The 27923-nt window shown below is 40.6% G+C and overlaps 1 protein-coding gene and 1 long non-coding RNA gene across 3 annotated transcripts; both read left to right on the top strand.

Annotated features, from left to right (window-relative positions):
• Positions 1 to 3526: 3526 nt before the first annotated feature.
• scyl1 (SCY1-like, kinase-like 1) lies at positions 3527 to 15076 on the top strand. 2 transcript variants are annotated; one of them, XM_033630072.2, is made up of 18 exons: positions 3527 to 3711; positions 4420 to 4560; positions 6211 to 6333; positions 6424 to 6650; positions 6874 to 6964; positions 7318 to 7473; positions 7595 to 7753; positions 7941 to 8048; positions 8641 to 8754; positions 8881 to 9036; positions 9137 to 9325; positions 10166 to 10241; positions 10472 to 10669; positions 11008 to 11135; positions 11237 to 11326; positions 11464 to 11784; positions 12073 to 12151; positions 13613 to 15076. In XM_033630072.2, the coding sequence occupies exons 1-18, from the start codon at positions 3604 to 3606 to the stop codon at positions 13735 to 13737; spliced, it is 2589 nt and encodes an 862-aa protein (XP_033485963.1). In that variant the 5' UTR covers positions 3527 to 3603; the 3' UTR covers positions 13738 to 15076. The 2 variants fall into 2 exon arrangements, with proteins under 2 accessions (XP_033485963.1, XP_078025508.1); XM_078169382.1 differs by having other exon boundaries at positions 13610 to 15076.
• A 4098-nt stretch (positions 15077 to 19174) lies between these two features.
• LOC144463825 (uncharacterized) lies at positions 19175 to 26998 on the top strand. Its single transcript, XR_013491820.1, has 4 exons — positions 19175 to 19350; positions 20381 to 20467; positions 25828 to 25908; positions 26803 to 26998. It is a non-coding gene; the product is annotated as an uncharacterized LOC144463825 (long non-coding RNA).
• Positions 26999 to 27923: the final 925 nt, after the last annotated feature.

Genomic DNA, 27923 nt, shown 5'->3' with positions numbered 1-27923 from the left:
TGGCAGATGAAAAGGACCCAGTAAGCTAGGCTAAAGAAAAGGAAGCTAACTATGCAGCTTCAAATTAAGGTCATGGGGCGTTAGCAGGTGGTAAAAATATAGTTCCCTCAAAGGTGTTGGAGGATATTAAGTATTGAAATTTAATCTACACAAGTCTACTAGTCTCACCTGCTGTTTAAAGTAAAATAATGTTTCATTTTCATAGAGTATAAATGCCGTATATCTTTGAACAGTGAGGCTGGATTGTACATTCAGGAAGCTGTTAAATCCTTGTATGGAGTTTCAGTCTAAGCTAAAAAAGTGTAAGTGTTGACACCACTGCTAGATAAAGATATAGATATAGGATGGACAAGTGTAGACTTGTAACAAAATTAAAATTATTTGTTAATGGTATGTCCATCACTAGTCTTGGTCCAGGCTAGAAATTGTCCCATACAGCTGTGAAGTACTGACTGCGTGATACACGTGAAGAAATTAATGCATTTAACAACTATTTGTAGACTTTATTTATATGTTCTTTTAGTTTTAAGTCATTTAATGCAATGACAATAAAAGAAAGAGTCCTACATGTGATTTGTTGGACATTTAAAAAAAAATACCTTGTTGGACATAAAAAAAAATACTGTACCTTGTAGTTTTAAAGAATTAATTGTTAGAGATGATTTTAAATACATGCACAAATCTTAGTCTTTTCAGAGAGTTTATATAAGCTTATGTGGTGACATGTATTAATGGAGCCTGCTTACAGGGGTTTGGAGAAAATAACTCGTCCGGTGTTGTGGTATTATTCTGTCACAAAACAATACTTATGCAACATAGTTTACATAACAATTATCCACAAATGGCTGACAAATTAAAGGAAAAAATAAACTGTAAAGCCACAAAGTTAAGAGTAAAAAAACTGCATGAGATGCAAACATTTTATGGGTGAAAGTGAAACACTAACATTTAACTTATTCCCATATCAGTAACAAGGCAAACAGACACATACAACTGTGATACCCAACAAATGAATAAAAACCACAATATGCAATTAACATGAATTACAAGGTCCAGGAAAAGAACAAATGTGATGTGAGTACATCTTTAAAATAAATTAGAAACAGTCACATTGACTAAAATAGCTAATTTTTTTTAATATCGACTTGAAATTCCCCCACAGTGATCAGCTCTGCCAGTTTCAGATCCTTGTGTAGATTATTCCAGAAGGAAAAAGAAGCATATTTAAAAGCTTTTTTGCCGAGTTCTGTTTTCATCCTTGGAACCAGCATTTGTAGAGTATTTTAAGAGCTAAGGCATTATTGATTTTGGTTTCTACACATGTATGTAGACAGATAAGAGGGAGCCAGGCCAGGAATAGATTTATATATAAAAACCAACCGATGAGAGAGCCTGCGGATATACAAAGATGGCCGTTTAGCAGTGTCAAACAGAGGACATTGGTGTATGTGATTTCCACAACCAGTAAAGAAGCGCAAAGCACAATGGTACACAGTGTCTAACTTCTTTAGACACTGGTCAGGGGCATTCATGATTCATGATGAGGTGTTCTGTCACTGTCTCTGATTCACCTAGTCCACTTTGGGGAAATAACTGTGACATAATTTGGAGATTTTCACAACACTTATGAAAATGCCATCAGGGTGCATTATAGACTAAGTCAACACTAAAGGGCTCTGTGGCAAAATCAAACATCTCTGTGGCCTTGTTGACCCCCCTGTTCATGGCAATTTGGTTAAACATAGAGTCCTTAGAAGATGTCAGCCTTCTATCGTGTGCTTAAAAAATATTTATCTTCAGTCAGATCAATGCAACATGTACCTTTGTAACTGCAAGTTATGTTTGTGTTTGTGTAACCTTTAATATATTATTTTCTTTTTTCTCTTTTTGCAAACAGGAATACAGTGATTACTCTGTTGAAAACAAAGAAACTGGTTAAAAAAATTACCATTCGAACTTTTAACACAGTTGCAATGGACAAGTGATAATGCAGGACCTACCTCGTTAAGTATGTTTATGCTTTAGTGTTGACACACTGTCAGTTAGGGACCTTTGTGGCAATGTCTGAGTGTCATTCTTCAAGGTGAGGACAATTTTGTGTTCAGAAATATCTATGTTTTTTGTTGTTCTTGAGGTTTTCTTATTTGTTTTTAATAATATTATACACAGTTCAGCAACCTTTACTATCAAAAGAGACATTTTGGGCCAAAAAAGTAAATAAATAAAATAAAAATGGCGCTGCAATACCTATTTGTGCTTTATAGTGTCAGCAAAACAGCCTTTTTAATTTGAGTTAGCCTATAAATGTTCCTAATAGGTCTAAAAGAGTATTCATTAATATGTTTTACAACAAAGTAGCTCCTTTGCAGGGGGCTATTTATAATTACTCTGTATTTAACTTTGCAGTGTTAATGGTGAAAGCGAACCAATCAGTCCACTCACTATAAAATTCTCTATTTTTCTCCAAGACATTTTATCTTTTTTTTTGGATTTGGAATCAATAGCCTGCCTCACTAAGGAGACTGAAGACTAGCCATCACTACTAAGATGGGGCAAATTTTAGGAAAAGGCGGCAGGCTGTAGACATATGACACACATAGATATCCCTTTTTATTTGGTTTATAGGCGACACATTTATACAACTGAAAAATGTAAGAATCACTTTAGGGCTACAACAATGATAAATGAAAATCATAAATGTTAAAAATGCGTTTCCCCTAGCCACTGGAGAAGGGCTTAAGAGCCACATGTGGCTCCTCAGCTGCAGGTTGCCTACCCTTGGCCTAGGGAAAAGGTTGCTTGATATCCTATCCTTTTTTTTTTTTTACTTTGATAACTTACTGGATTGTCTCTCAACATGTTAACGTATGTCTCTGTTACTATACATCTGTCTTTATTTGAAACATTTACAGCAAGAATATTGGATAATGATAAGAGAAGGGGTTTCAAGACATGCTGTTCATCTGTTGCACTTTTAATGCTCTCTGTAATTGCAGTTAAATGTTGTGAACTATCCTATGACTAAAGATAGAAGGAAACATCCCTGTTCATTGCTACAAAGACAAAAATAATAATTCTCTAAAAGAAACATTTGAGATGATGCACAATTTTCACAATTTACTTTTACTTTCTTTTTACGCTTCACGCTTCTGTAACTATTTTAAAATCTTACTTGACTTTAGGAGTTATAGTTTTACAATGCTATGATTTTATGAATGAACTCTGTTTTATGTTTTATGTATTCTTTCTATGTTCATGTGGAGCACTCGGTGCTTATTCTGCTCTTATTGTAAAGCACTTTGTATGCTGCTTTACTTGTATGAAAGGTGCTGTATAAATAAAGATTATAATTAGTAGTATTTCAGATTGTGACTGTATATAGGCACTGACAGGTTACATTTTATCTACATGTAGTACACGTACTTCGCCAATTGAGGCCTGATGAATTTGTTGACTGTCTATCCTGCTGTTGCGGAACCAACGTGCAGACACAGAGTTTACACGGACCCATTTCGGATCCGTTCCATTTGCTAGCTAGCATCTCCTAGCTAGCAGTCAGTGCAGTTCAGCTGTGTGTTGGATGAGGTGTGGTGGACAGAGGAGATGTGGTCCTTTTTTGCCAGGGATCCTGTCAAAGACTTTGCTTATGAAATTCTCCCAGACACCCAGGAGAAGTCTGGAATATGGACTCTCCACCGCGGGAAGCGAAAGGTAAAAGACCCGCCGATGGTCCTCCGCTAACGGTCACAGTTAGCTTCGGTACGGAGGCCTCTTAGCTAGCCGGCTAGCGTTAGCGTCAGTGTCTGTTCGCTTCTTTGATGTAGCTTTAGACAAGATGTTCGGTGTTATATTGGCGTGGCTACATGTCAGGCCTGTCAGAACCTTACTCGTCTTTCTAGCTGAATGAATGTCACTGTGTATTTAATATTTTTCGGCCTCTTTTATGTACCGATAGTTTTCGCTGACGAAGTGAGCTCAGGCTTTGTTTACTCCGAGAGACAGACACGTATTTCTCGCCACGTCACCTGGTTTTGGCGGAGTTAATAACTTTTACCGCAACTGTTTTCACACTAATGTTTTATCATATCAATAAAGGCACCGTCCCCCATCACTGACAGCACCTCACATTAATAACTCTCCTGATTATAATCGCTGAGTAGCCCAGTCTGTACTGTCAGTGTCATCATCATCACTGCAGGGCCGAATACAGGCAGCAAAGCACCTGCTTCCGGTTTCCCATCATGTTTAATGGCATTTATTTAAATATGATGTGGTGATATGATGTACTGTATTTGTGTTTTTATTTTCTCCACTCCTGCTTGGTGTTATTACACAGCATAAATAAGGTAATGTGTTTAATAATAGCACAAACTAAGTATGTGAGTGTCTCATTTTACCCCAACCTGTGTGTGTCCTCAGACCAATGGGGAGCCAGTGTCTGTGTTCCTGTACGAGGTAGCACAGGGGACAGAGCAGCAGACACAGCTAGCCAAGGCTGCCTTCAAGCGTATGAAGACCCTGCGGCACCCTAACATCCTGGCTTATGTGGACGGATTGGAGGTACATGTTTGTGTGTGTGTTTTTTGCACCTATATTTATCTCTGCACACTCTCTCATTGTTTCTCATGTTCAGAGGGAAATGTTGTTCAACTTGTGTAGTGTCATTCCTCAATATAGTGAGTGGCTTTGTTTTGTCATATAATTACTGTCTCATTTCCACCATCTTGCTTTTCTCTGCATGTTCACGTTCAGACAGAGGTGAGTGTGAATATGCCGCTGTAGGTCTTTAATATGTGTGCAGTAGTTATAGTGAGTAATGTGCTACTCATATAAGCAGATTCTGTTTTATCAGTTTTGTGTGCTCAACAAGAAAAAGAGATACCCCAACACATAAGAGCATCTATTGCATGTCTTGCCAAAAACAATGAATTGATAATGTAATATATTAAGGGAAATGTGACAGTTGATTGTCTGTGTTTGTTGGTTGTATACTCATAATGCTGATGATGCTTACTGCCTGAAACTCAGCAGCGACTGAGTTGCCAAACTAATTAGCTTAGTAGAATTCCACCCATTAATTCACTGTAAATGCTACAGTGTGCAGGGTTGCAGCGATATACAGGTTTCAGGGTATATTGTGGGGGGTTGGGGGCGGCGGGGGGCATTGAAACTCCCCTTTATTTGAGTTATTTTCTAAGGGGTGACTTTTTACACATACTTGCATCAACAAAATGGTTTCAAGTTTCAGTTATCCTAATAAAACGTTTGTTCAACCAACCATCACCCTTCCAATTTCATTCCTTTAAGGACCAGTCTGACTGATAATACTGTAAATTCTGTAATATCATGATACCATGACACTGCAACATTTTCTGAGACTGTTATCACACTGTGAAAATCTCATACCATTGCAACCCTAACGGTGTGTTTTTAATGCTGTGCTGTAGTATAGTAGGTTTGGATAATAATTCAGTATTAAAGGGACAGTTTTAATTTTTTGAAGTAGGCTTGTATGAAGCACTTATTCCTAGTCAGTGTATTACCTACAGTAGATGGCGGTCAGCACACCCGTGGTGTGAATAAGCAGGTAAGAGTTCTGCCACAGAAGCTAAGCGGAGCTGCTGTGAATGGGGGCAGCGAGAATTCAAATTTTAACCACCTTAAAGAAAAGGCCCACCCAAAATAAATATATTTAGAATATTTTCACCATTTTATCTTGCTGTCAGATAGCCCTTTTCTTTGGCACTACATTTTCACATCAACAGATCAGCGTTCTTTGTTGTTGCTGTTACAATCACTCATCATTTTTAGTTTCTTGTATTTGTTGTCTCTTCCATTAACAAAGTCTGACCTAATCAGCTGATCTATAGGTAATGCTCGGAATCTGAAAAAGTACCTCATATAACCTACTCTAAAAAAAATCAGAACTATGCCTTTAACATTTACTGCCTTTTATAACATCTGTTGTGAAGAAACAATAATGTTTATTATGAAGTGTTGTTATATAACATACACAGATAATAAGCACTAGGTCACATATATCCATTAGTGTATATATAGTATAATATATATACGTTTTTATCATTGTGGTATTATTTTTAAGACTCATGTAGCTGTTGAGTATTTTTGCAGTGAAGCTGGTACATTAAAACATACACAATAGTAAGTTACACATAAGATGATAATTGATTTTGCTCATCTGTTTCACAGACAGAGAAGAGCCTGTACCTGGTCACGGAGCAGGTGACACCACTGGCAGTCCACCTGAAGACCCAGGCAGAGAAGGGTGGATCTGGGGAGCTGGAGGTCTCCTGGGGTTTGCACCAGATAGTGGTAAGGACAGAAGAGAGCATCTGATACTTTCAGGGGAGCCATTTCTCTTTAAGCCTGTACTCCACTTCTTCCATTTCCCTCCTCCCACAGAAAGCTTTGAGTTTCCTGGTCAACGACTGCCACCTGCTCCATAACAATTTGGGTGTTTGGGCTGTTTTTGTGGATCGAGCTGGAGAGTGGAAGCTTGGGGCTCTCGACCATGTGGTCCCTGAGCAGGGTGACCCAAGCGGGGTCTCACTCCCTGCCCCCAAAACTGTTTACCCAGACATGGAGAAATATGACCCACCAGAGATGTCCAACAGCAGTGGAGAGAAGTGGTAAGAGAGGGTTGTAAATGTCAAATTGAGAGAAGTGAGTTGGAATAAGAATAATATGTTACACAGGAAGAATCCAGGAGCAGCAATAAAATATTTGGACAAAGTGCAGAAATTACAGAATGAAGAGGTTCATAATATGACTTTTTAGATACCAGAGTAAAGTGTGGGTGAAATAGTTTTCATTAGAAACTTTTGTATTAAACTGTGTGCCTGTTTGTTGCAGGGCAGGTGAGGTGTGGCGGCTGGGCTGCCTGATCTGGGAGGTGTTCAACGGGCCACTACCTCGCACATCCTCCCTGCGTTCACTAGGAAAGGTACGACACCTTGACCGTTCCTTTGTGTAATCACTGCACCATTGTCATTTATTCCATGGCGTATTTCCACTACGATATGCTACAGATACTTCCTGTTGTGCTGATAACAGTTAATAATTAGACGTACATTATGCTCATGTAAAGAAGAAGTATTGTCAAATTGAACTTGAGAAGAGTTATCAGAAACCGTGAATGAGACGCATATGTTCCTGCTAAGTTGCCTTCAAGCAAGAAATTGAACCTCCAGTGGCGTCATGGTTTCAGTGACTGCTAAAAGGAATCTTTTGTTTGTGACATGAAGCAGTGTTGTTCACAGAGTTCTGCTCTCTCGTGTTTCCTCTTTGTGCCCACAGATCCCAAAGGTCCTGGTCCCTCATTACTGCGAGCTGGTGGGGGCTAATCCCAGAGCTCGACCAAACCCAGCACGCTTTCTCCAGAACTGTCGAGCCCCCGGAGGATTCCTCAGCAACAGCTTTGTAGAGAGCAACCTTTTCCTGGAGGAGATACAGGTCTGCAGAGTTACATAAAGACATGTATAACTGTGGTGTTTGTATGAGTGCCAAAATCAAATCGAAATAACAGTATAATAGATTTTAATTCTAGTGGAGTTTAAACTTTGTCTGTATCCAGATCAAGGAGCCAGCTGAGAAGCAGCAGTTCTTCCAGGATCTGAGTGAAAATCTGGACTCCTTCCCTGAAGACTTCTGTAAACACAAGGTCCTGCCTCAGCTGCTCACTGCCTTCGAGTTTGGCAATGCAGGGGCTGTCGTCCTCACGCCGCTCTTCAAGGTGAATCCTTACCCTTTACCATGACTGTTATGCCTTGTTGAATATCAAACAGTGTATTACAGCATCTCCAAATATCTCTGATCATTTCCAAACAAACCAAAGTGCAACATGATTATACTGGCCCATTTGAAAGTCACACCTCTACACACTTTTTCTCTGATCTCATCTCCCTCCGTTTGTCTGTCAGGTGGGCAAGTTCCTGTCAGCAGAAGAGTACCAGCAGAAGATCATCCCCGTTATCGTGAAGATGTTTTCCTCCACGGACAGAGCCATGAGGATACGACTGTTGCAGCAGGTATTTAAAGCTTGTCCATCGTCTCCCTACGGTCTCTCTCCAGCAGCAGTGAAGGGTGTGGGTATCATTTTGCGCCACTGGAAGATATTTTAGCGCTTTCAGCGACACAAGAAGAGCTTGAGATATATATTTGTACTCATCTGTAGGTGATGATTTACATTGAGTGAAATGCTTCCCGCACCCATATCCTGTTTTGCGTCATCTGATCAGCTCCTCTGATTGACCTTCAAACTATCTAGAACAGATATTGGCCAACAATGATCGCTGGCCGATTGATCGGAGCATCCTTATTTGGGGTGTTCGATTTATATTCCTTGCTTCTCCCATACTCTGACTGGACCAGAGATAGCTAGTTAAGAGATATCTATTCAACAGCGGTGCTCATCATTTAAATACATACGAAGAAACACTGCTTACTTCATCTGGCCACTGAGAATCTCCTGCGGTCATTCAGCAGACATCTTGGCTGTGATTGTGTGTAGGATAAAATATAAATAGAGCAAGAAATTATATCGGTTGTTTTTAAGTGTGTGTTAAAGGGTAAAAAAAAAAAAGCATTTCTTTGCTCTAACATTTTTCCTCTCTGTCTCAGATGGAGCAGTTCATTCAGTATCTGAACGAGGCCGCAGTCAACTCCCAGATTTTCCCCCACGTTGTTCACGGCTTCACAGACACCAACCCTGCCATCAGAGAACAGACTGTAAAGGTAGTGTGCAGCTTGAAACTCAACCACAAACCAGGAGGTGTTATCACAAATAAGTTGTGCACCACATGTTGTCAGTCTGCTGTAGCCGTGACTCTTCTCTGTTTCTCCCCCTCACCCTCTCAACAGTCCATGTTGCTGTTGGCGCCCAAGCTGAATGAGACCAACCTGAACCAGGAGCTGATGCGTCACTTTGCACGGCTGCAGGCCAGAGACGAACAAGGCCCGATCCGGTGCAACACCACCGTCTGCCTGGGCAAGATCGCCTCCTACCTCAACGCAGGGGTAAAGTATACCCACTCCCACACTGTGGAACTCTTAATTTATTTATTGTGAAAAAAGAATCTGTTTGAATGAAATATTTTTGTTATCCCTCTCTTCACAGACTCGACAACGTGTTCTGATTTCTGCCTTCTCACGAGCCACTAAAGACCCCTTCCCAGCTTCACGCTCCGCGGGTGTGCTCGGCTTTGCTGCCACACACAACTTCTACAGCATAACAGAGATCGCTGGCCGCATCCTGCCCACCCTGTGTGCCATTACTGTTGACCCTGATAAGAGCGTCAGGGACCAGGTACACATAACTGATGCAGAATTGTGACCACACGGTATTTCTTATCTTATGTATTTTACACTTGACTGCAATCATTGCTGTGAAGATAAGAAAACAGTTTGCCTCTGCCCAGATATATATCCACTCAATGTCTATATCAGTAATATTAAGCTTGCTATTTATCAGCACAGTGCCCCATTCCTGATTAGTCCTTATTAGATAGTAAAGATGGAAAAGAAAGATAGCCGGATTCAAGCTAGTAAATAACATATTCCAAAAAACAGGCAAGAGCCAGGCAGTTATACAGAAATGAGACAGGAGTATTGTCATTTAACAGCCTCAGCAGTAACACAAGATGTTAACGCTGCATGAGACGCACCTGCCATTTTGTCTGCTTTGAGTTGCAGAACGAGACAAGCCAGAAGGATTTTTTTATTGATTCTTCTTGCAGTGAGACAAGCCGCAGGTGCTGCAGTCACACATCAGAATGAGGGAGCACAGCAATATCTGTTCACTTGTTTACAGCTAGTAGAGAGAATGTAGTCAGTATTATTTAATAAAATAATTTCAGCTTCTTTGCAAAAAAAGGCACAAACATGTCAGCAAAATGTCAGCATCATAGCTCGTGACTCTTTAGACACTTCACAACCCACACTGGATCGACTATTTTAAAACACGGTGATCTGAGGTGAAATTGTTGGATTAGTCAGAGAGGTTAGAAGTGTCACATCCAAGGATCAGCTTTAGAGTTTAGATTGCTTCTGATACCATTTGCTTTTACTCAGGTTAACCACCTCTGTCAAGCTAGAAAATTCTGATGTATTTCTACTTAAGATGTCATCTCCTGCCTCTCTCTGTCAGGCGTTCAAAGCCATCAAGAGTTTCCTTTCCAAGCTGGAGACTGTTTCAGAAGACCCCACTAAGCTGGCTGATATAGGTGTGTAACACACTGCTCTGAGCTGCAAACTCTGCTCTCTACTTTAATTTGTCGTTCAGCAAGGAAACCAGTGACTACATGCTACATGTTTGTTTTTTATTGCTCAATTTCCAGGGGAAACAAAAAAATCTTATGCAACTGATTCAAATATCAAGAGCAGAATAAATAGACACATTTCTTTTAGTTATATCTCTGAAATTCTAAAATCGTCTCTCCTGTCGGCCCCACAGAAAAGGACGTAACGTCAGGCGCTCAGGCTGCAGGTGCATCTTCTAGCTGGGCCGGCTGGGCCGTCACTGGCATGTCCACGATAACTTCTAAGCTGATCCGAAACGCTCCAGGGACAGAGGGGGGAGCGGCAGCTGAGGTTAGCGAGGCCGCTATCGCCACCAGCCCTACCAGTGCCACTGATGGAGCACCTGCACCCGGTAGGGTTATCACATTTGTTTAGCTTGACTCTTATCACATTGTTGGACTCGCGATGAACAGTGTTTTTTTTTTATTTCACACATTCTCCTCTCTTGTGAAAACTTTGTGCCTACATAACCCATGATGCAACTTGGCTGCAAACAGTTCAGTCAGGACCGACGATGACTCAAAAGACATCACCTGAGCTTATTTATGAAATTTCGTGCCACAGAAGGCCTCATACAACCATTTTCACATTTGATTTGTAGAATCGGTGAAGTTCCCCTTAAAGAAGTCCTATATATGCCATCTGAAACCATATCTCTTGTTTTCTTTCTGTCTGTCGATAAAACTCCAGAAGCCTCTGTGACTCACCATGCTGCCTCTAGTCGTGCCAACCAACCACAGACTCATGAAGCGACAGACAACGATGATGAGCCAATAGGAGATCGCTGGGATGACGAGGAGGACTGGGGAAGTTTAGAGGTATGAATGCACCACTTTTAATTGAAAGAAAAGAATATGAATTATGATACACATGTGTATTTGAGATTATGTGTAATAATATTTGTATCTGTAATTTATAGGAGCCAGAGAAAGCTCACACTGAGACGGATGACTGGAACACTGACTGGTCAGGAATGTCATCATCCAAAAAGAAGGCCAGTGACAGAGGGGTATGAGCCCTTTAAGTTGGATCTGTTATACAATACTGCCATTTGTACTGTTAACACTATGACTAATGCTGCTAACACTATTGATACAGGTGTCACTACTACTGAGAGTAATCTTTTATCATCTCTCTAATTTCTAGGTGGGCAAGTCGTCGTCCTCCGTGGCGGGGAAAAAGCAAAACGCTGACTGGAGCAGCTCAGGCTGGGACGCCGACGACAGCTGGTCCAACGAGAAGGAGGGACAGGGTCAGAGCTCCGCGGGCGAGGAGGGCTGGGGCAATGACTGGGGGGACGAGGACACGGACACAACCTTGGCCGGTACGACGCTCCCCTTGCCCGAAGGAGTGCGGTTAGCCAGCGAGTACAACTGGGACAGCAGCAGCTCAGGCAAGGCGGCCAATCAGAACGATCTGTTCGCCAGCTTGTCCCAGAGAAACACAGCCGGAACTGCTGCCACCATGGTGAGAAAGACTGCATCATAACTGATCCATTTTACAAGTTTAAAGTGCTCTACCTTTGTATACAAGTGCACAGACATGAGAGTGGTGTTGATCTTCTCATTTAACTCTCAACAAGAAAGCAAAAAAGCTTATTTCCCAAAATGTAAGACTCGTCTGTTAAATGAGGTAAAAATACTGCTCTCTCTTATGAGAAGTTTATCTTTAGGTCAAGAAAACGTGGTGATGAAATGAGACTGTACAAGCATGTGCATGTCCAGTGATGTGTGTGTTGTGTTTTCTCTTTGTCAGACTGGAGATGGTTGGGCTGCAGAGACAACAGGAGACTGGGGAGCTGAGGAGAGCTGGGAGTCAGTGGACGGGAACCAGGGTAAAGAAAACCTTCATTCTATTAACGTTACATAACGTCATGTGAGATACTTCACTTGTGTAGTATACCAGCATGTACACTATGTTGTTATTAAAATAACAGCAGTCTACTGGGTGAAAGTTTTGAGTTTATTTGACCCACCCACCTCCCCTCCTTCCCGCCCCTATTTGGACTTAATCACTCATTAGGCTATGACAGTTACTTGGAGCATCAAAAAATGACAGTGCATCTCATATCGACAATAAATGTGCCTCCGTGTGTCGATATCTGATAGGGCTGGGCGGTATGACAAAATGCGGTGCGCCGCTGCTAGTTGCATAGAGGGGAAACACTGCTCTTCTTGGTATGAGTTCTTCTGGGTCATTGTGTTCTTCTAAAGCAACGTGTACAGTTGCTTTGCTTTCAGGACTCTCTGGCAGGCATTCTCGCCTCTGACCTTTTCTCTATGCTCTCACTCTTGCCGGCTCATTAGACTGCAGTGTTTTTGGCTCCACCTTTAAGTGTCAAATCAATGTAATAGTTACCTCTACAGAAGGGTGATGAAAAAATGGTACAGAATGGTCATGGAAAACCTGGAAAAGTCATGGAATTTCACAATCACCCTTTCCAGGCCTGAAAAAGTCATGGAATCAGTAGAAATCATTGAAAGTTATGGAAAGTCTTTTGTTGTGTGTATGATGAAATTGATACAGTAATCTTCTGTGGATAACCGTCAATGTTATGTAACATAATAGAGCCCGGTCTCACTCTGAGGTTGTCAAAATCCGGCGCCTGAGCAGTGGCTTGCGGTGTCAAAAACCAACAAAAAAAGACGTCCTTTAATGTTGGCATGATACGCAGCTGGTTGCCATTATAGTTCATGTGAGAGAGTGGTGTAAGATTCTAAAGCTAAACCCTGTTTTTTTTCCTGAACCTAACCACGTGTTTTTGTTGACGAAGCTAACCGTCTAACCAAATTATGTGCGTTATTTGTTGAAGGAAAAAAACGTCAATGTCGCAGTGTTGTACGGACATAGTGTGTCTATTTTGAAAAAGATGTTACATTTCTCGCACATGGCATGTAGAAGTCGATGACCAAACGCCAATATGTGACGAGGTTGGAGCAAGAATGTGTTGCCTAATGGCACATTTATTTTCTTTAGCATACCACACCTCTAATTTTCTCCCTGTATTCCCTCTCTTTCTTCATGTATACCAGCTAGTCAAAATTCTGTTTGAATAGAGTTGAAAAACATTCAGCAAGTGGGACAAGGAAAAACATTTTATTATGGGTTCTTGGAAAGTCGTGGAAAAGCTTTGAAATTTTTAGTAACCCTGGAAACGGTTTTATTGATACCATTCACAACTTTTGACAAGTGAAGCGCAAAAATAACCGTTCTAATGTGTAACGAACTGAACTGCTTGGTGGAAATGAGGCTAAACTGAACGCCTGTGCATTGAACTGTCTCTATTGTCAAGCAGGTCTCAGCAAAGCAGAACTGTCCAAGAAGAAACGGGAAGAGAGAAGGAAAGAGCTGGAGGCGAAACGGGCGGAGCGCAAAGCTGCTAAAGGTCCTCTCAAACTGGGCGCACGCAAGTTGGACTGACGGGGATGCGGAGAAAGATTTGAGGGTGGGGATGGAGGACAGCAGGGAATTGACCCAGAGTGGTGGATGGAGGCTTGACATTCCACAAAGGACCAGACAGAAGTGTCAGCAGTGAGGAAAATACTGTGAAGAGTCAGAGGGAAACGTTCCTGTTGGACAGAAGACGACTCCCAGCTTTGGGATTCTCTGTCTGTCTTCATTCAGGAACCGACAGAGGGATGAAAAAGCAACAATCCAGTGCTTTACGAGTGGAGCTGAGACAAACAGAGACAGAGCAGTGATGAAGCAGCACAGAGCGGTGCTCCTCGCAGCCCGAGCTGATCAAAATGTCCCTTTTTTTAAACACGTAACTCATAAACCTGCAGCTGTAAAGTAAATGTATATAAAAAGTGCATCTTGTCTTAAAATGACACAAAGAAATGACTTTTTTAAAGAACTGAGAATATATATATAACAGGATATCCAACATGTATTATTATACTGAATGTTTTTCAGTACACACACACACACACACACACAGTGGATATGAATGTTTTAGTTCAGCTGTCACTAACTAACAGACTTAAAATCGACCCATGCATGCCCTGTTGTATTTGTGTGGCCTAACAAAAGGTTTCATGGCACAGAGTTTACTTTGCACATTCAACACTGTATTTTACTGAACTGACCCAACAGATGAAACGTTTGGTTTCAGATCTGTAAATGTGTGACATGCACTGCAGACGCATGATGGAAACAAGAAGTTAAATTGATGCTGGTGAACTGGTTTCAAGGGAAAATCAGTTTATGTGTTTACATGCCTTTTTCCTGTGTGTGTCCTCGTAGTGCTGTGGTGGAGGGGTGATGAAATCAAAGGAGTTTTATTTTGAAATCTGAAGGAGCCTGTAAGATCCTGCAGATCTCACTGAAACCTTTGGGAAGTCAGTTGACAGTACTGGGTGTAATCAGGGTAAATGAGTCCCCGAAAAAGTTCCTTTAACTCTTTTATTTGTGCCTTTATTTAACAAACAGATCTGCTCTGTAGGATCACGTCCAACAACTTCAGTTTCATCAGAACATTTCAGTCTGATCTGTCTTTCTCCTTTCAGTGTAACCCCCAGATCTCCTGTCTGTGTTGGATGTGCTATTGTTAGGTTTGGTGTTGCTCACCGTACATGATGCTGTACAGACACAATCAGCAGTCATCACCATTGGAGCTAATGTCCAGGTGAGGGGGGTCAGGTAGAGCTGTGTTTAGCTCAGGTGAACTGAGGAAGACTGGATGCAACCTTTTGACAAGAATCCAAATGATGTAGCATGTGAGCTGTTCTAAAAATAAATATAAGTTAAAAAAAAAAAAGTGTTTTTTCTTTAAATCAATAGACTGTAGTCGTCTTTCTCTTCAGCAAAGGTGTGAGCCAAGACTTAAGTGAGTTGTTGTCAGGAGGTGGATGAGTATCCATCTTGGACAAAACAGGTGAAAATGTCAACAGACCTCAATGTGGACTAAAACCTCGGAATCATAGAAATACTACTTTTCCTGATTCACCACTATTGTATTGGGCTTTGATTCTGTTTCTGCTCTTTTTAAATGCTGTAAGCACCACAAATTAAGTTTCATTGATTCACCTCATTTATACTGAGGTTCAGACAGGCAACTCAGAGACTGATATCTTAAAGTCTTAAAGCTAGACAAATAAAACCAAAACCAGATGGATGGATTTAACTAGAGAAAAATATCACCACCAAAACATAACAAGAAATAAAGACATAGTCTAGTGGTAGAATTTAAATTCCTCACGACAATCCGACCATTACAATGTGCTCAACTAACTTGTATTACAATAATATGTGCTTTCATGTGGGTACACGTTGCCATATTTTACTTTCATGAATGATTAGAGCGATTGCATCTAGCAGCCTATATCAGAACACATCCATGTACATAATAATATCACCACTGCATATATTGTGAGAATAGGAGACATTACATTTCAGCAGCAACATTAATGTAAAATCTCCCTACTTGACAAGACAGGAGCAAATATTTTTGACAAACCAGAGGAAATGGAGTAACCTGGAGCTGGGGACTCAAGAGGACAGTTGCAAACTATCTGGCTATAGCTTACTTCAAGTATGTGTGTGACAGCCAGCTTCCTTTCGGGTAGGTACTGTCAGTAAATACACTGCTCAGAAAAATGAAGGAACACTTAAATCACACATCCCAGATCTCGATGAATGAAGGATTCCTGATGAAAATCTTTATTGATGACATAGTGTAATTCGTTGAGAACAAAATAATATAGAAACAATCCAGGGAAATCAATATCATTAACTCATTTAGGACTGGATTCAGAATCATACACAAAATCAAAGTGGAAAAATCAGATCACAGGCTGATCCAACTTCTGTGAATTTCCTCAGGACAACTCATGATGTGGCTCAGTCATGGTTTGGCCTCCACGTCCCTGTATATATTCCCTACAACGTCTGGGCATGTTCCTGATGAGACGACGGATGGTCTCCTGGGGGATCTCCTCCCAGACCTGGATCAGGGCATCAGTCAGCTCCTGGACAGTCTGTGGTGCGATGTGGCTGCGGTGGATGCTACGATACATGATGTCCCAAAGGTGCTCGATTGGATTCAGGTCTGGGGAACAGGCGGGCCAGTCAATAGCATCAATGCCTTCGTCATCCAGGAACTGCTGACACACTCCAGCCACATGAGGCCGGGCATTGTCAACCATCAGAAGGAACCCAGGGCCCACTGCACCAGCATGTGGTCTGACAATGGGTACTGGAGCCATAATGTACTTTTTGTTTTTCATTTATTTTTTATGTTTATATCACAGGTGACCATTTGCATTGTTGTATGTAGTTTTCTGTTTGAACACTGGGTGGAGCATTAGCTCAGAAAAGGCATAGGTAAGCCGCAGGTGATGAGCAGCAGGTGTGGAAGGGGGAAGCGTACAGTTTTTGATCATGTCAGTATCAGCGTGGCAGCGTCTCAACAAACAAATTGATGAATGAAACTTACCTGTGTTGAAAGTTAACTTAATGATGGAAAACTTACCTGTGGATTTACCTGTGTTTTACCTGTGCTAAGATGAGCATTAAAAAAAGAGAGCAAATAAATTTGTCACTGCACTCAAAGACAACTCAGTATTGGACATTGGTTTATTGTTTATGCCCAGAACATGCATCCGAAAAAGTTTTCCCCGTTCGCCCGCAGTGACTTATACATGTAGTTGTTTTTATTGGAAAGACTCTACAATGGGTCTGAGGGTCTCATCCCGGTACCTGACAGCAGTCAGGATACCTCTGGCTAGCACGTGGAGGTCTGTGCGGCCCTCCAAGGATATGCCTCCCCAGACCATTACTGACCCACCACCAAACCAACATGCTAGAGGATGTTGCAGGCAGCAGAACGTTCTCCATGGCATCTCCAGACTCTGGCACACCTGTCACATGTGCTCACTGTGAGCCTGCTCTCATCTGTGAACAGAACAGGGTGCCAGTGGTGAATCTGACAATTCTGGTGTTCTCTGGCAATGCCAATTGAGCTGCACGGTGCCGGGCGGTGAGCACAGGCCCCACTTGTGGACGCCGGACCCTCATGCCACCCTCATGGAGTCTGTTTCTGACAGTTTGGTCAGAAACATGCACACCAGTAGCCAGCTGGGGGTCATTTTGTAGGGCTCTGGCAGTGCTCTTCCTGTTCCTCCTTGCACAAAGAAGCAGATAGCGGTCCTGCTGCTGGGTTGTTGCCCTCCGCCCCATCCTGGAGTAGCTGCACTACCTGAGCAACTTCTGTGGGCTGCGGATACGGCCTCATGATACCACTAGTGGTGAGGGCACTGGAAAAATGCAAAACTAGCCAAGAATCAACCAGAAAGGATGCAGAGAAGGACATGGTCTGTGGCCACCACCTGCAAAACCATTCCTAAATAGGGGTTGTCTTGGTAATTGCCTCTCCTTTCCACCTGGTGTCTGTCCAATTTGCACAACAGCAGGTGAAACTGATTCACAATCAGTATTGCTTCCTAACGGGACAGGTTGATATCCCAGGAGTTTGATTGACTTTGAGTTACACTGTGATGATTATGTGTTCCCTTTATTTTTTTGAGCAGTGTACCTGGCTGAATCCAAATGTCCACCCTCTGGACTTGCAGACTGAGCCCTCGCGGACTTCAGTTGCAGTTCGTGTGACGTATTCACTGCCGTCACATAAAGTCTGTGAGGGTCCAGACTGCAAGTGGCTGATAGACAGCCCTTAAAACTGTTTTACTTACAGTGCCCACTCATCTGTTCCTGCAGATAACAAGATATAAATCCCATGTATAACATTTCTTGTGACTGAACAAAATGTATGAATACATCTCTACATAACATACAGGCTACACAAATTCAAAAAAAGAAATGTCTGTAAATAAGGACAGGGCTATGCCTTAATAAATTGGGTATTACTGACATTAGAGGGCCTTCTTTTGTTGTTTTTTAGCCTGGTGTGGGTGAATATTATCTCTGGCCTACAAAATTCAAGTAGGCCTAACATTTCAATAGGCATAACTATCAATAACTATTTTACACAATTATAATTTCTTTTTCGGCAGTTCAAAAACTGACGTCACGTTTGTATTGCAATGAATTGTGGGTTATTAAATCGTCTAATAAAAGTCTGCACCCTGACTCTCTGGAAGTCTGCAGAAAGCCCACTTAAAGCCCCCTGTGGACTGGATGAACTGTGGATTTGGAGCCCTCAGCACTCACAGACCTCACGGGAACGTGCCCGCAAAGTCCACGAGCCTGCAAGTGCGGTGAAGTCCGGACATTCCAATCTGAGTTCAACTTTTGGAACGCGCATACCGCATGTCATGTGAAAAGGAACAACCAATCGCAGCCGACAGATATCTTTTCTTTCTTCTGTAAATATTCAGTCTGATGAATATGGAAAAGTTGATTATGTTAGTGCAGGGCTACCCAGAGCTTTACATCTGTCCTACAGTCCTACACACTTAAACAGCTCCTGTAGAAGATCAGCTCTGCATTTCAGGTGAACATGCTATACGGTGCTTGTTAAGGTTGCTTAGCAACCTCAGACGCAACCTGCAGCTGCGCTCTTAAAAGCTTCCAAAGAAAAGGCACAAGAGTAGCACCCAGCGCCTGACCTCGCGTTTTCCAGGCGGTTGAAGATGCGGCATGTGCACGGCCCCAAAGACAATAGAAAGTGTCAGAAACATTAAAACATAAGCATTTAAAATAATGAAATTGCTTGAGAAAAAAACCTAGCTATATTACGGTAACATAACACATCATACTTTTATCAGCAACACAATCCATGCTCACAGAGAAGTGAAAGTAAAAATTAGTTGTAGCCTCTCGGTCTGTGACAGATGATGAAAAAACCGATATAACCAGCACACCTTGTGTTAACCTGCTCAGTCGACGAAAGGGCGGGTGTTAATGAACAGATCTTTGGATCCTACTGATTAATGGTTACGTTAAATAGTCAAGTGTATTTTTCTTGAAAAAGACGAGATGGGTGTTGAGAAATATCAGATTTTGTTTTTAATGTTCCTAGCTCTTCAGCATCAGTTCACGAGATTTATTGAACATCGACCTGAGCTAATGGAGGTATGACGCACTTTCACTTTTAGACCACATTTGAGGGGTTCATTTGCAAATACAGATATCTTCGCTTTTATAATTATTTCCTTGTTTGAATTCTGTGATTTCAGGAAATAACACTGGATTTGGATTACCTGAAACAATAACGATACTAATACTACTACTCAGTAAACAGCAGTAACTATCATCATCATAGCTGTAACTGTCAAAGAGCTTGGACTCAAATAAAACAGTTTACAGATTGCACAGCATCAGATTCCTTTGCACAGCTAATTATCAGCTCTCCAGTTAATTTGGGTACATTTACATTTGTTTAAATGTGGATTAATGTACATTGTATCTTAAATGAATAAACTGAAATTGAAAAGCTGAAAGAGAGCTAACTGTTTCCTCTCAGTCTTCACTGTTAAACCACCTCTGGAACACACCCCACGCTTCACATATTTTATGCAACTTCAAATTTTAAATTTTTAGACGTTTATTAAGTCCAGTACTGGGGTCATCTCAAAAGCGGTACAGTGTTACAAGGTACAGTACATAGGCCTACATAACATGTACAAACCCATACAAGTAGTCATACATGAATACATTTACATTCTCCAGTAGCCTATGTACTTAATTGCCTAAGCAATCATTCCATGATTAGTAGCCTACTACAAAATTTCAGACAATGGAGTTTTAGGAATTCCCCACAGTAGAAGCTTGGTTTTCTTTTCTTTTGTTGACATGTCTTTTAGTAAGTAATCATTGAAAATGTTTAACATGGATCTTATAACAAGTTCATGTGGCACAGAATACTTTCTAATAACCTGTACATTTCTTGCTCTCCATAGACTTTCTTTTACACAGTTAATGACAGCCCACCATTTTTTTCATTTTATCTGTTGGATTTCTTTGCAAGCAGCCGTAAGCTATGTCCTCATAACACTTTGGACCTCTGTACAACACTTGCAGCCATGGCAACACAAATAACCAAACATCTGTAGCGCTGGGACATGGCCAAAAAAGATGTTCAACAGTTTTGCTGTCTCCACAGGAAGGCCTTGGGCATGTAGCACGGGTGTATGATGATCATACAGGACTGACATACGAACTGGTACTGGATTTGGATTACCTGAATCTGGTAAGCTAAGTGTTAAACATATAATGATGATAAAAACATAACAACAATAACAATACTAATACTACTACTCATAATAAGAAACAGCAGTAACTATCATCATCATAGCTGCAACTGTCAAAGAGCTTGGACTCAAATAAAACAGTTTACAGATTGCGCAGCATCAGATTCCTTTGCACAGCTAATTACCAGCTCTCCAGTTAATTCGGGTGCATTTACATTTGTTTAAATGTGAATTAATGTACATTGTATCTTAAATGAATAAATTGAAATTGAAAAGCTGAAAGAGAGCTAACTGTTTCCTCTCAGTCTTCACTGTTAAACCACCTCTGGAACACACCCCACGCTTCACATATTTTATGCAACTTCAATTTTCAGTTTTTAGACATTTATTAAGTCCAGCACTGGGGTAATCTCAAAAGCGGTACAGTGTTACAAGGTACAGTACATAGGCCTACATAACATGTACAAACCCCTACAAGTAGTTATACATGAATACATTTACATTCTCCGGTATGTACTTAATTGCCTAAGCAATCATTCCATGATTAGTACTACAAAATTACAGCAGCCTTGTACATGGGGCGCCTGCTCTATCCACTAAGCCACCAACGCCCCAAGACAATGGAGTTTTAGGAATTCCCCACAGTAGAAGCTTGGTTTTCTTTTCTTTTGTTGACATGTCTTTTAGTAAGTAATAATTGAGAATGTTTAACATGGATCTTATAACAAGTTAATGTGGCACAGAATACTTTCTAATAACCTGTACATTTCTTGCTCTCCATAGACTTTCTTTTACACAGTTAATGACAGCCCACCATTTTTTTCATTTTATCTGTTGGATTTCTTTGCAAGCAGCCGTAAGCTATGTCCTCATAACACTTTGGACCTCTGTACAACACTTGCAGCCATGGCAACACAAATAACCAAACACCTGTAGCGCTGGGACATGGCCAAAAAAGATGTTCAACAGTTTCGTTGTCTCCACAGGAAGGCCTTGGGCATGTAGCACTGCGGGTGCACCCTCTTATTTCATGGAAATCTCTTGTGGGCAAACACTGGTGGACAATCTGCCAAGCCATGTCTTTGTGTTTATTTAACAATACGGGGATGTTTACATTGGACCAAACCGTTTCTGAATCTTCCTCAGTCAGTGTGCCTGCAGGAGTTCACCTTGAGTGCAGAACCTCTTCAATGCCTGTTCTTGTAATTTTGTCAAATGGAAGTTGACATGCACATTTTTTAAGACATGAAAAAACTACACTGTAAATTTTTGGCCAGGTTTGTGCATATGGTATGGTTTGGGGTGGACTTTTCCCCCAAGCTCTAAGCACACCCCGCCCCACCCAAGACATGGCAAAATGGGCCCAACTCAGGCCTACCTGTGGCTTTAGGCACACCTTAATTATTGGGGTCAAAAACATAGCCGTCAATTTACTTTCAATGTCTGGGACACCTTTGCTTCCCTTTTCTAATGGCCTGTACATTAACTCTCGTTTTAGTTTCTCCTGTTGCCCTCCCCACATAAACTGAAAGATGATTTTCTGGATGGATGGATGGATGGATTTGTCTTGATAGAGTTCACTGTAGAATGACTTGACAACCCTGAGTATACCTTGAGGATCACTCACCTCTTTCTCATCTCTGTCTAAGACAGCTTCAATACATTGCCTGGATTTTAACAATTTATTAAAAAAATAGGGAGTACACTTCTCATTTTCTTCTAGGTGCTGTATTCTGTTCCTTGTGGGCACCCCTTTACTCTTCTCATTATACAATTTGGACTTGTCTTTTTTTAATTTTACAAAATATTCATTCAGATCAAAACCTGACAGTAAAAGGAGATAGTAACGTTGCAACTTAGCTTGCAGTCTCTGTTGGAGGGCTTGTTTTTTTGCAGCTGCCTTTTTACCTTTGGCCATAAAAAAGGCTCTTGTTTTATGTTTGACATCCTCCCACCATTCTCCCAATGAGTCAAACAAAGGCTGCAAGGTGAACCACTGATTAAGTTTGTCCCTGTATCTCGTCACCACCTGTGTTGTTTGTTGTTTAATTAAACATATTTTATGCATCTTACATATAAAATAAATCACTTTAGAGAGGGGGTAGGATAGTCCAAGTGATGTTGGCCTTTTTAACAGTCACCCTCACCAATGTAGGCTATATACTTATACATGCATTTTTCTCATCTTGTTGGTAAACCCTGGCACACATTTATTAGAAATGAAATGGCATTTATTTCTCTAAACAATTCTGGAAACAGCATTTCAATCTAGATGACACTGCCTGTATATTCTGCAGTAACCACTGATTGTATGTTCTTGTCATGCAAGTTTTGGATTTCTGTGATTGGCTGACAGCCCCCCACCCCCATATAACCGGTTATTTGTGATCCGCATTCTGGACTTTCAGATTGCATCAGGATGACTATATAAGGAGCCAAGCTGATCTGATGATGATAGTGTGATGATATAAATAGACTCCGAAAATTTGTTGTCACTCTGGTTATTCAAGAACAATCATGTGAAATAACTTCACTGGGTGTTCCATTAAAAACACTGAAACAGCCGATTTCCGGTTTGGCAGCGCACTAGGTGGACACACACTTCCCTCCTCTGCAAAGACATGCCAAGAAAACCAGTGTAAACTGAACTTTTGATGTTGAAACACAAACAGTAGCCTCGCTAAAAACTTCCATATGTTGTCCGTGCCAAGTAAATCGGGTAAGGGTCGTGGTAAATCCTCACAATTTAAGATTGAATTCGGGCCAACTAAACAAAGTGGAGAAGCTAAAGCTATTGCTAGCGCAATGATGGAGGAGTCCATCAGCGCTGAAGAAGAAGGACCGAAACACGCGCCAGTCCTTGAAGCTATTGGAGAGTTAAAAGTCGACTTCTCCAACAGATTTGTATTGGCTGCAATTGAGGGAATGAGAACCGAGGTAGGAGAATGCATGGAGCGTATTGTAAACGCTGAGACATGCATCTCTGACACTGAAGACACAATTGCCAGCGTCCAAGCAAATGTCCAGAGCCTCGAAAATAAAAACAGGGACATGGACGACAAGGTAATCGACCTGGAGACAAGGTCCAGGAGAGCTAACCTGAGACTGGTGAATCTAAGGGAGAAGGCAGAGGGTGACGATGCTTGCTTCTTTTCTGAATCCTGGATCAGAAAATTTAGAAGATATGGAAGATATGGACCTAATGGTGTTACCTGGTAATGCATGAATAGGTTGCCACGGTGAGTGGTAGTGAAGAACACCAGCTGATCACTGTGTCCACCACCCCTCTTCTTTCTTTTTTTGATGGGGGAATTTATTTACTTCTTGTTTATCAGAAGGGCAATCTGAGTTGGATATATTTTAATAGGGTAACAACTAGGTCCCTAATATTTAATTTTTATGTGCATATCGGGGGCCACTTTCTTGGCAAAAATCTTTTTCTTTCAAGTAAACAAGGGAGGGTGTGCTTACGTTTAGGATGAGATCAGATTACTGTCTGACCATCCCTCATTAAATGTGGAATGGTCTTTAGCACTACCGAAGTGAGTAATAGGGTAGAGGGAATCTGGCTTTTAGGCCTAAGGGTTTATGTTCAGAGACTGATGCAGTTAGAAGCATCTGTGTTCATTGTAATGTTTTGTGAGAGGGGCGCCAGATACAGCCTTCTTGGCATTAGATGCCGATAAAGCTTTTGATAGGGTAGAATGGCCTTATTTGCACGAGCTCCTTGGTCACTTTGGTTTGGGGGAGGGATTTTGCAATTGGATTAAGCTCCTTTATAGTAATCCTTATGCAGAAATAATCACCAGCAACATTACCTCAAAACCAATAAAGATTGGGAGAGGCTGTAGACAAGGTTGCCCCCCGTCCCCCCTTTTGAACCATTCGCCATTGCTATAAGGGACCATGCTACAATCACAGGTATAAAAATTAGAGGGCTCGACCATCGAATAGCTCTTTATGTTGATGACGTGATTAATTTTCTTAAAAATCTGGTAATATCTGTTCTGGCTCTTTTAGATTTATTCAAGATATTTGGAGGTATTTCTGGTTGCAAAATTAATAACTCAAAATCCTCCTTATTGCTTTTGAATTCAGAGTAGAGGGCGAATCCAACCAAATACACCCACCTCTTTAGAAATGTGAATAATTTTACTTATCTAGGAATTCAAATTGTTCCAAAACTGGAGGATGTGGTTAATTATAATTGTAGTCCAATTATAGCTGACATTTCTAAATCAGTGGAGAGATGGTCGAGTCTCTAAATCTCATTGATTGGTAGAATAAACATTATAAAAATGAACGTTGTTCCCAAGTTTCTTCATTTGTTTCATAACATCCCCTTGCCACCTCTATAAGGCTTTTTCTCTAAAATGAAAAAACTGTTTAACCAGTACTTGTGGAACAATAGGCGTCCCAGACTCCGCTTGTCCCTCTTTGCTCTTTGACAGAGGAGGGCTGCAATGCCCTAATATGCTATGGTATTATTGGGCAACCCAATTAAGAACAATAATGTTCTACTATACTGCAGAAAAGCCCCGCATGGAGAAACAAATTCCTCTGATGTGGTTGACAGCTCCCATTAAATTTCTCACTCACTGTCAAACATCCAGACAGTCTAAATCCAGCAAAATATTTAGTCCAAACATATCATTACATCCATAGATATCCACAGACTGTCACTGCATTGTTTCAAATGTTCATATTTCTCCACATATCCAGAATTTCTTCTGTTCTGCATGTAAACAAAGTGACTGGCATATCTCAAAATGGAGACACCTAACTTGAGCCAATATGTGCTGTGTTATAAATACACAGAAATGATGTTCTGGCTCCTATGTTGTCCTAATGGGGAAAAACTGATTTTCTGATCAATTCAAATAAAAAAAAAATGTTATAGTAAGTTCACAAATAGATATTTTTGTCTTTGTTGATTTTTTTGTTGTTTTCTTTTGTTTTTTTAAAGCACCAGGACAAACCTCAGAAAAACATGTGTAAAGTGTTTGGGTATTTTTTTCAGCATGGGGATAGACAGCCTATACAGGAAGTCATATAAACCAGATCAAACCAGAACACTTTACTCAGTCGACAGAATAGGATGTTGATGATGAACAATAGAAAAATTTCTATCCGTCTATCTGTCTGATCAATCTACTTAAGTTCTATTTTTATTGAAAAAGGCAAGATGGATAATATATCACAGTTTGCTATGGCGAAATGCTCATAACACTTCAAAACTATAGTTTAGCAGTTTTATGGAAGATCGGCTGGCGCTAACAAAGGGTGTGACGCACTTATTTAGAATGGCCTTTATCTGTTTTTACTACATGTGTATGTTTTCTTAATTCTTTGATTTCAGGATATGGACACGTATCATGATCTGCAGAAAGGACAAACAAATCAACAGGCAGTGGATTTGGATTCCGATTGGCTGAATCAGGTAGACTATTCAGTGTTAAACATATTGCACAGATACTACTAGTACTCAGTCAATCAATCAATCAATCAATCAATCAATATCACAAATCACAATTTGCCTCAGAGGATTTTACAGCATACAACATCCCTCTGTCCTTTGGACTAATTGATATTATGATAGCATGGACTTGATATGAAACATTTACAGATTGCATAGCACAAGAGGCCCCCGCAAAAGCTGGATGAAAGCCAATTTGCTCCTCTCAATATCATTAGGGGACTTTTACTTTCTGCTGTTGTCTAATTTAGTAAATGGTATAGTACTAAGAACATCATTTTTCTAATTTATTCATTTGACATTTTGGTATTTTGAAGATTAAAAGACATGTAGGTTAACCTAACACTGATATACATATGGTTGAAAAGGCTCTTTTTAGACATACTGTATGTGGCTTTTTTTAAAGAACAAACTTTGTGTCAGAATTCAATAATTACTGATAAAAACTTAAATTATGTAAAATTTTCAAATGACCAGAATGAATATGTATATCATCAGAAGATTAATATTAACTACAAATATTAAAACAACCATAAGATAATGAATATATGAATATTCAAAACCAAAAGCCAACTATCAAATAAAAAATATTCATCTCTCATAATTAACAAATACATTGCAGTGAATGAAATTATGAAAAAGACATGCAAGTTAAGTGATGAATGGCAAACCATCAAATTATTAATACAGATGAATTACATCACAGGTCAAAAATTAACTTGGCAATGAACAAATGAATTTATATAGTGTATGGGAATGTACTGTCTGCTTTGAAATGTTCAACAACCAGTTATTAAAAGAACGTAACATACTTCCTGAAATTGTGTCTAATATGATTCATATTGTGTTGAATAACAGTTGACAGAATTAGAGGAACAGACTCTTGTGTTGGAAGAAAGGCTTCATAGAGCAATGATAAAGGTTTTAAGATCTCAGAGATGCATGTCCCGATCGTGGAAAGATGTTAGGAACATACAGGGACGCTTGAACAAACTGCAAGCAGAATTGAGAGCTGCCATCGAGACTCTGGAGGGCGGGTCAACAGGAAGATACCGGAGGAGAATCTTCTCCAATAGACGGTCCATGCTGGAGCAAAAAAACCAGGTAGGACCAATTTTTTTTACCAGGACCAGGAAAAACAATTGTATTTTTTATCACAGATATTTTTCACCTGATAAAAACTTGAATGTGCAAAATAACACCATTATTCATAATTATATAATTTATATTTTCTGTTCTCCATGATATGATTTGTATGTATTTTCTTTTTGTTGAGGACAACATGAAGGAATACCTCAAGTATTTGATCTGTGGAATCCTGACATTTTTATATGCATACCTATTCTCTGCCTGATTGCTAAGTGTACTTTACTGAAAGACCACCCAAGCTGAATAATTATTATTATAACTCCTTGACCCGCTGCTAAATTAGCATTATTATCATTATTCTCAGCCTCAGTTGTATGCTTTAGGCTCATCTGCTGCTCTCTGGTCATGACACTGTCCCAGAGGAGAGGAAAATCTAAAATAACATACCTTCTTTGTCCAGCCTATTTTGCTGAGCTCAGTATAACATCAGTATGACATTTTTTATTTTTTTTAAAGATTATTTTTGTGGGCTTTTTGCCTTTAATGACAGGACAGAGAGTGAAATGGGGAGACAGAGAGAGAGTGGGGACTGACAGGCAGCAAAGGGCCGTGAGCCGGATTTGGACCTGTGGCCGCTGCAGCGAGGCAATGCCTCTGTACATGGGGCGCTGGCACTATCCACTATGCTACCGACGCCCCATCAGTATGACATTTTGACCTTTTTCTTGTACTTCCTAAATTCAGCCCCTGAGAAACAACCTTTTTCTTGTCCCAGCATGATCTAACTTAAGATCATAAAATGCTCTGTGTATTTTATATTTTCTCAGAGTTGGAGAAAGTTTAGGAGAATCAGAATTCAGTGATCTCTAAATAAGAAGCAAGTTCAATGT

This window comes from Epinephelus lanceolatus, chromosome 7, assembly GCF_041903045.1.
Source record: "Epinephelus lanceolatus isolate andai-2023 chromosome 7, ASM4190304v1, whole genome shotgun sequence".
Classification (NCBI taxonomy): domain Eukaryota; kingdom Metazoa; phylum Chordata; class Actinopteri; order Perciformes; family Serranidae; genus Epinephelus; species Epinephelus lanceolatus.
This window is presented reverse-complemented; position numbering and strand designations above follow the sequence as displayed.

Bases quoted from the DNA above. Each gene is read 5' to 3' on its own strand.
- scyl1 (XM_078169382.1), top strand. From the start codon at position 3,604: ATGTGGTCCTTTTTTGCCAGGGATCCTGTCAAAGACTTTGCTTATGAA. The intron at 7,754-7,940 runs GTGAATCCTTAC...TTTGTCTGTCAG, and splicing joins TCCTCACGCCGCTCTTCAAG to GTGGGCAAGTTCCTGTCAGC. The intron at 12,152-13,609 runs GTAAAGAAAACC...TCTATTGTCAAG, and splicing joins GTCAGTGGACGGGAACCAGG to CAGGTCTCAGCAAAGCAGAA.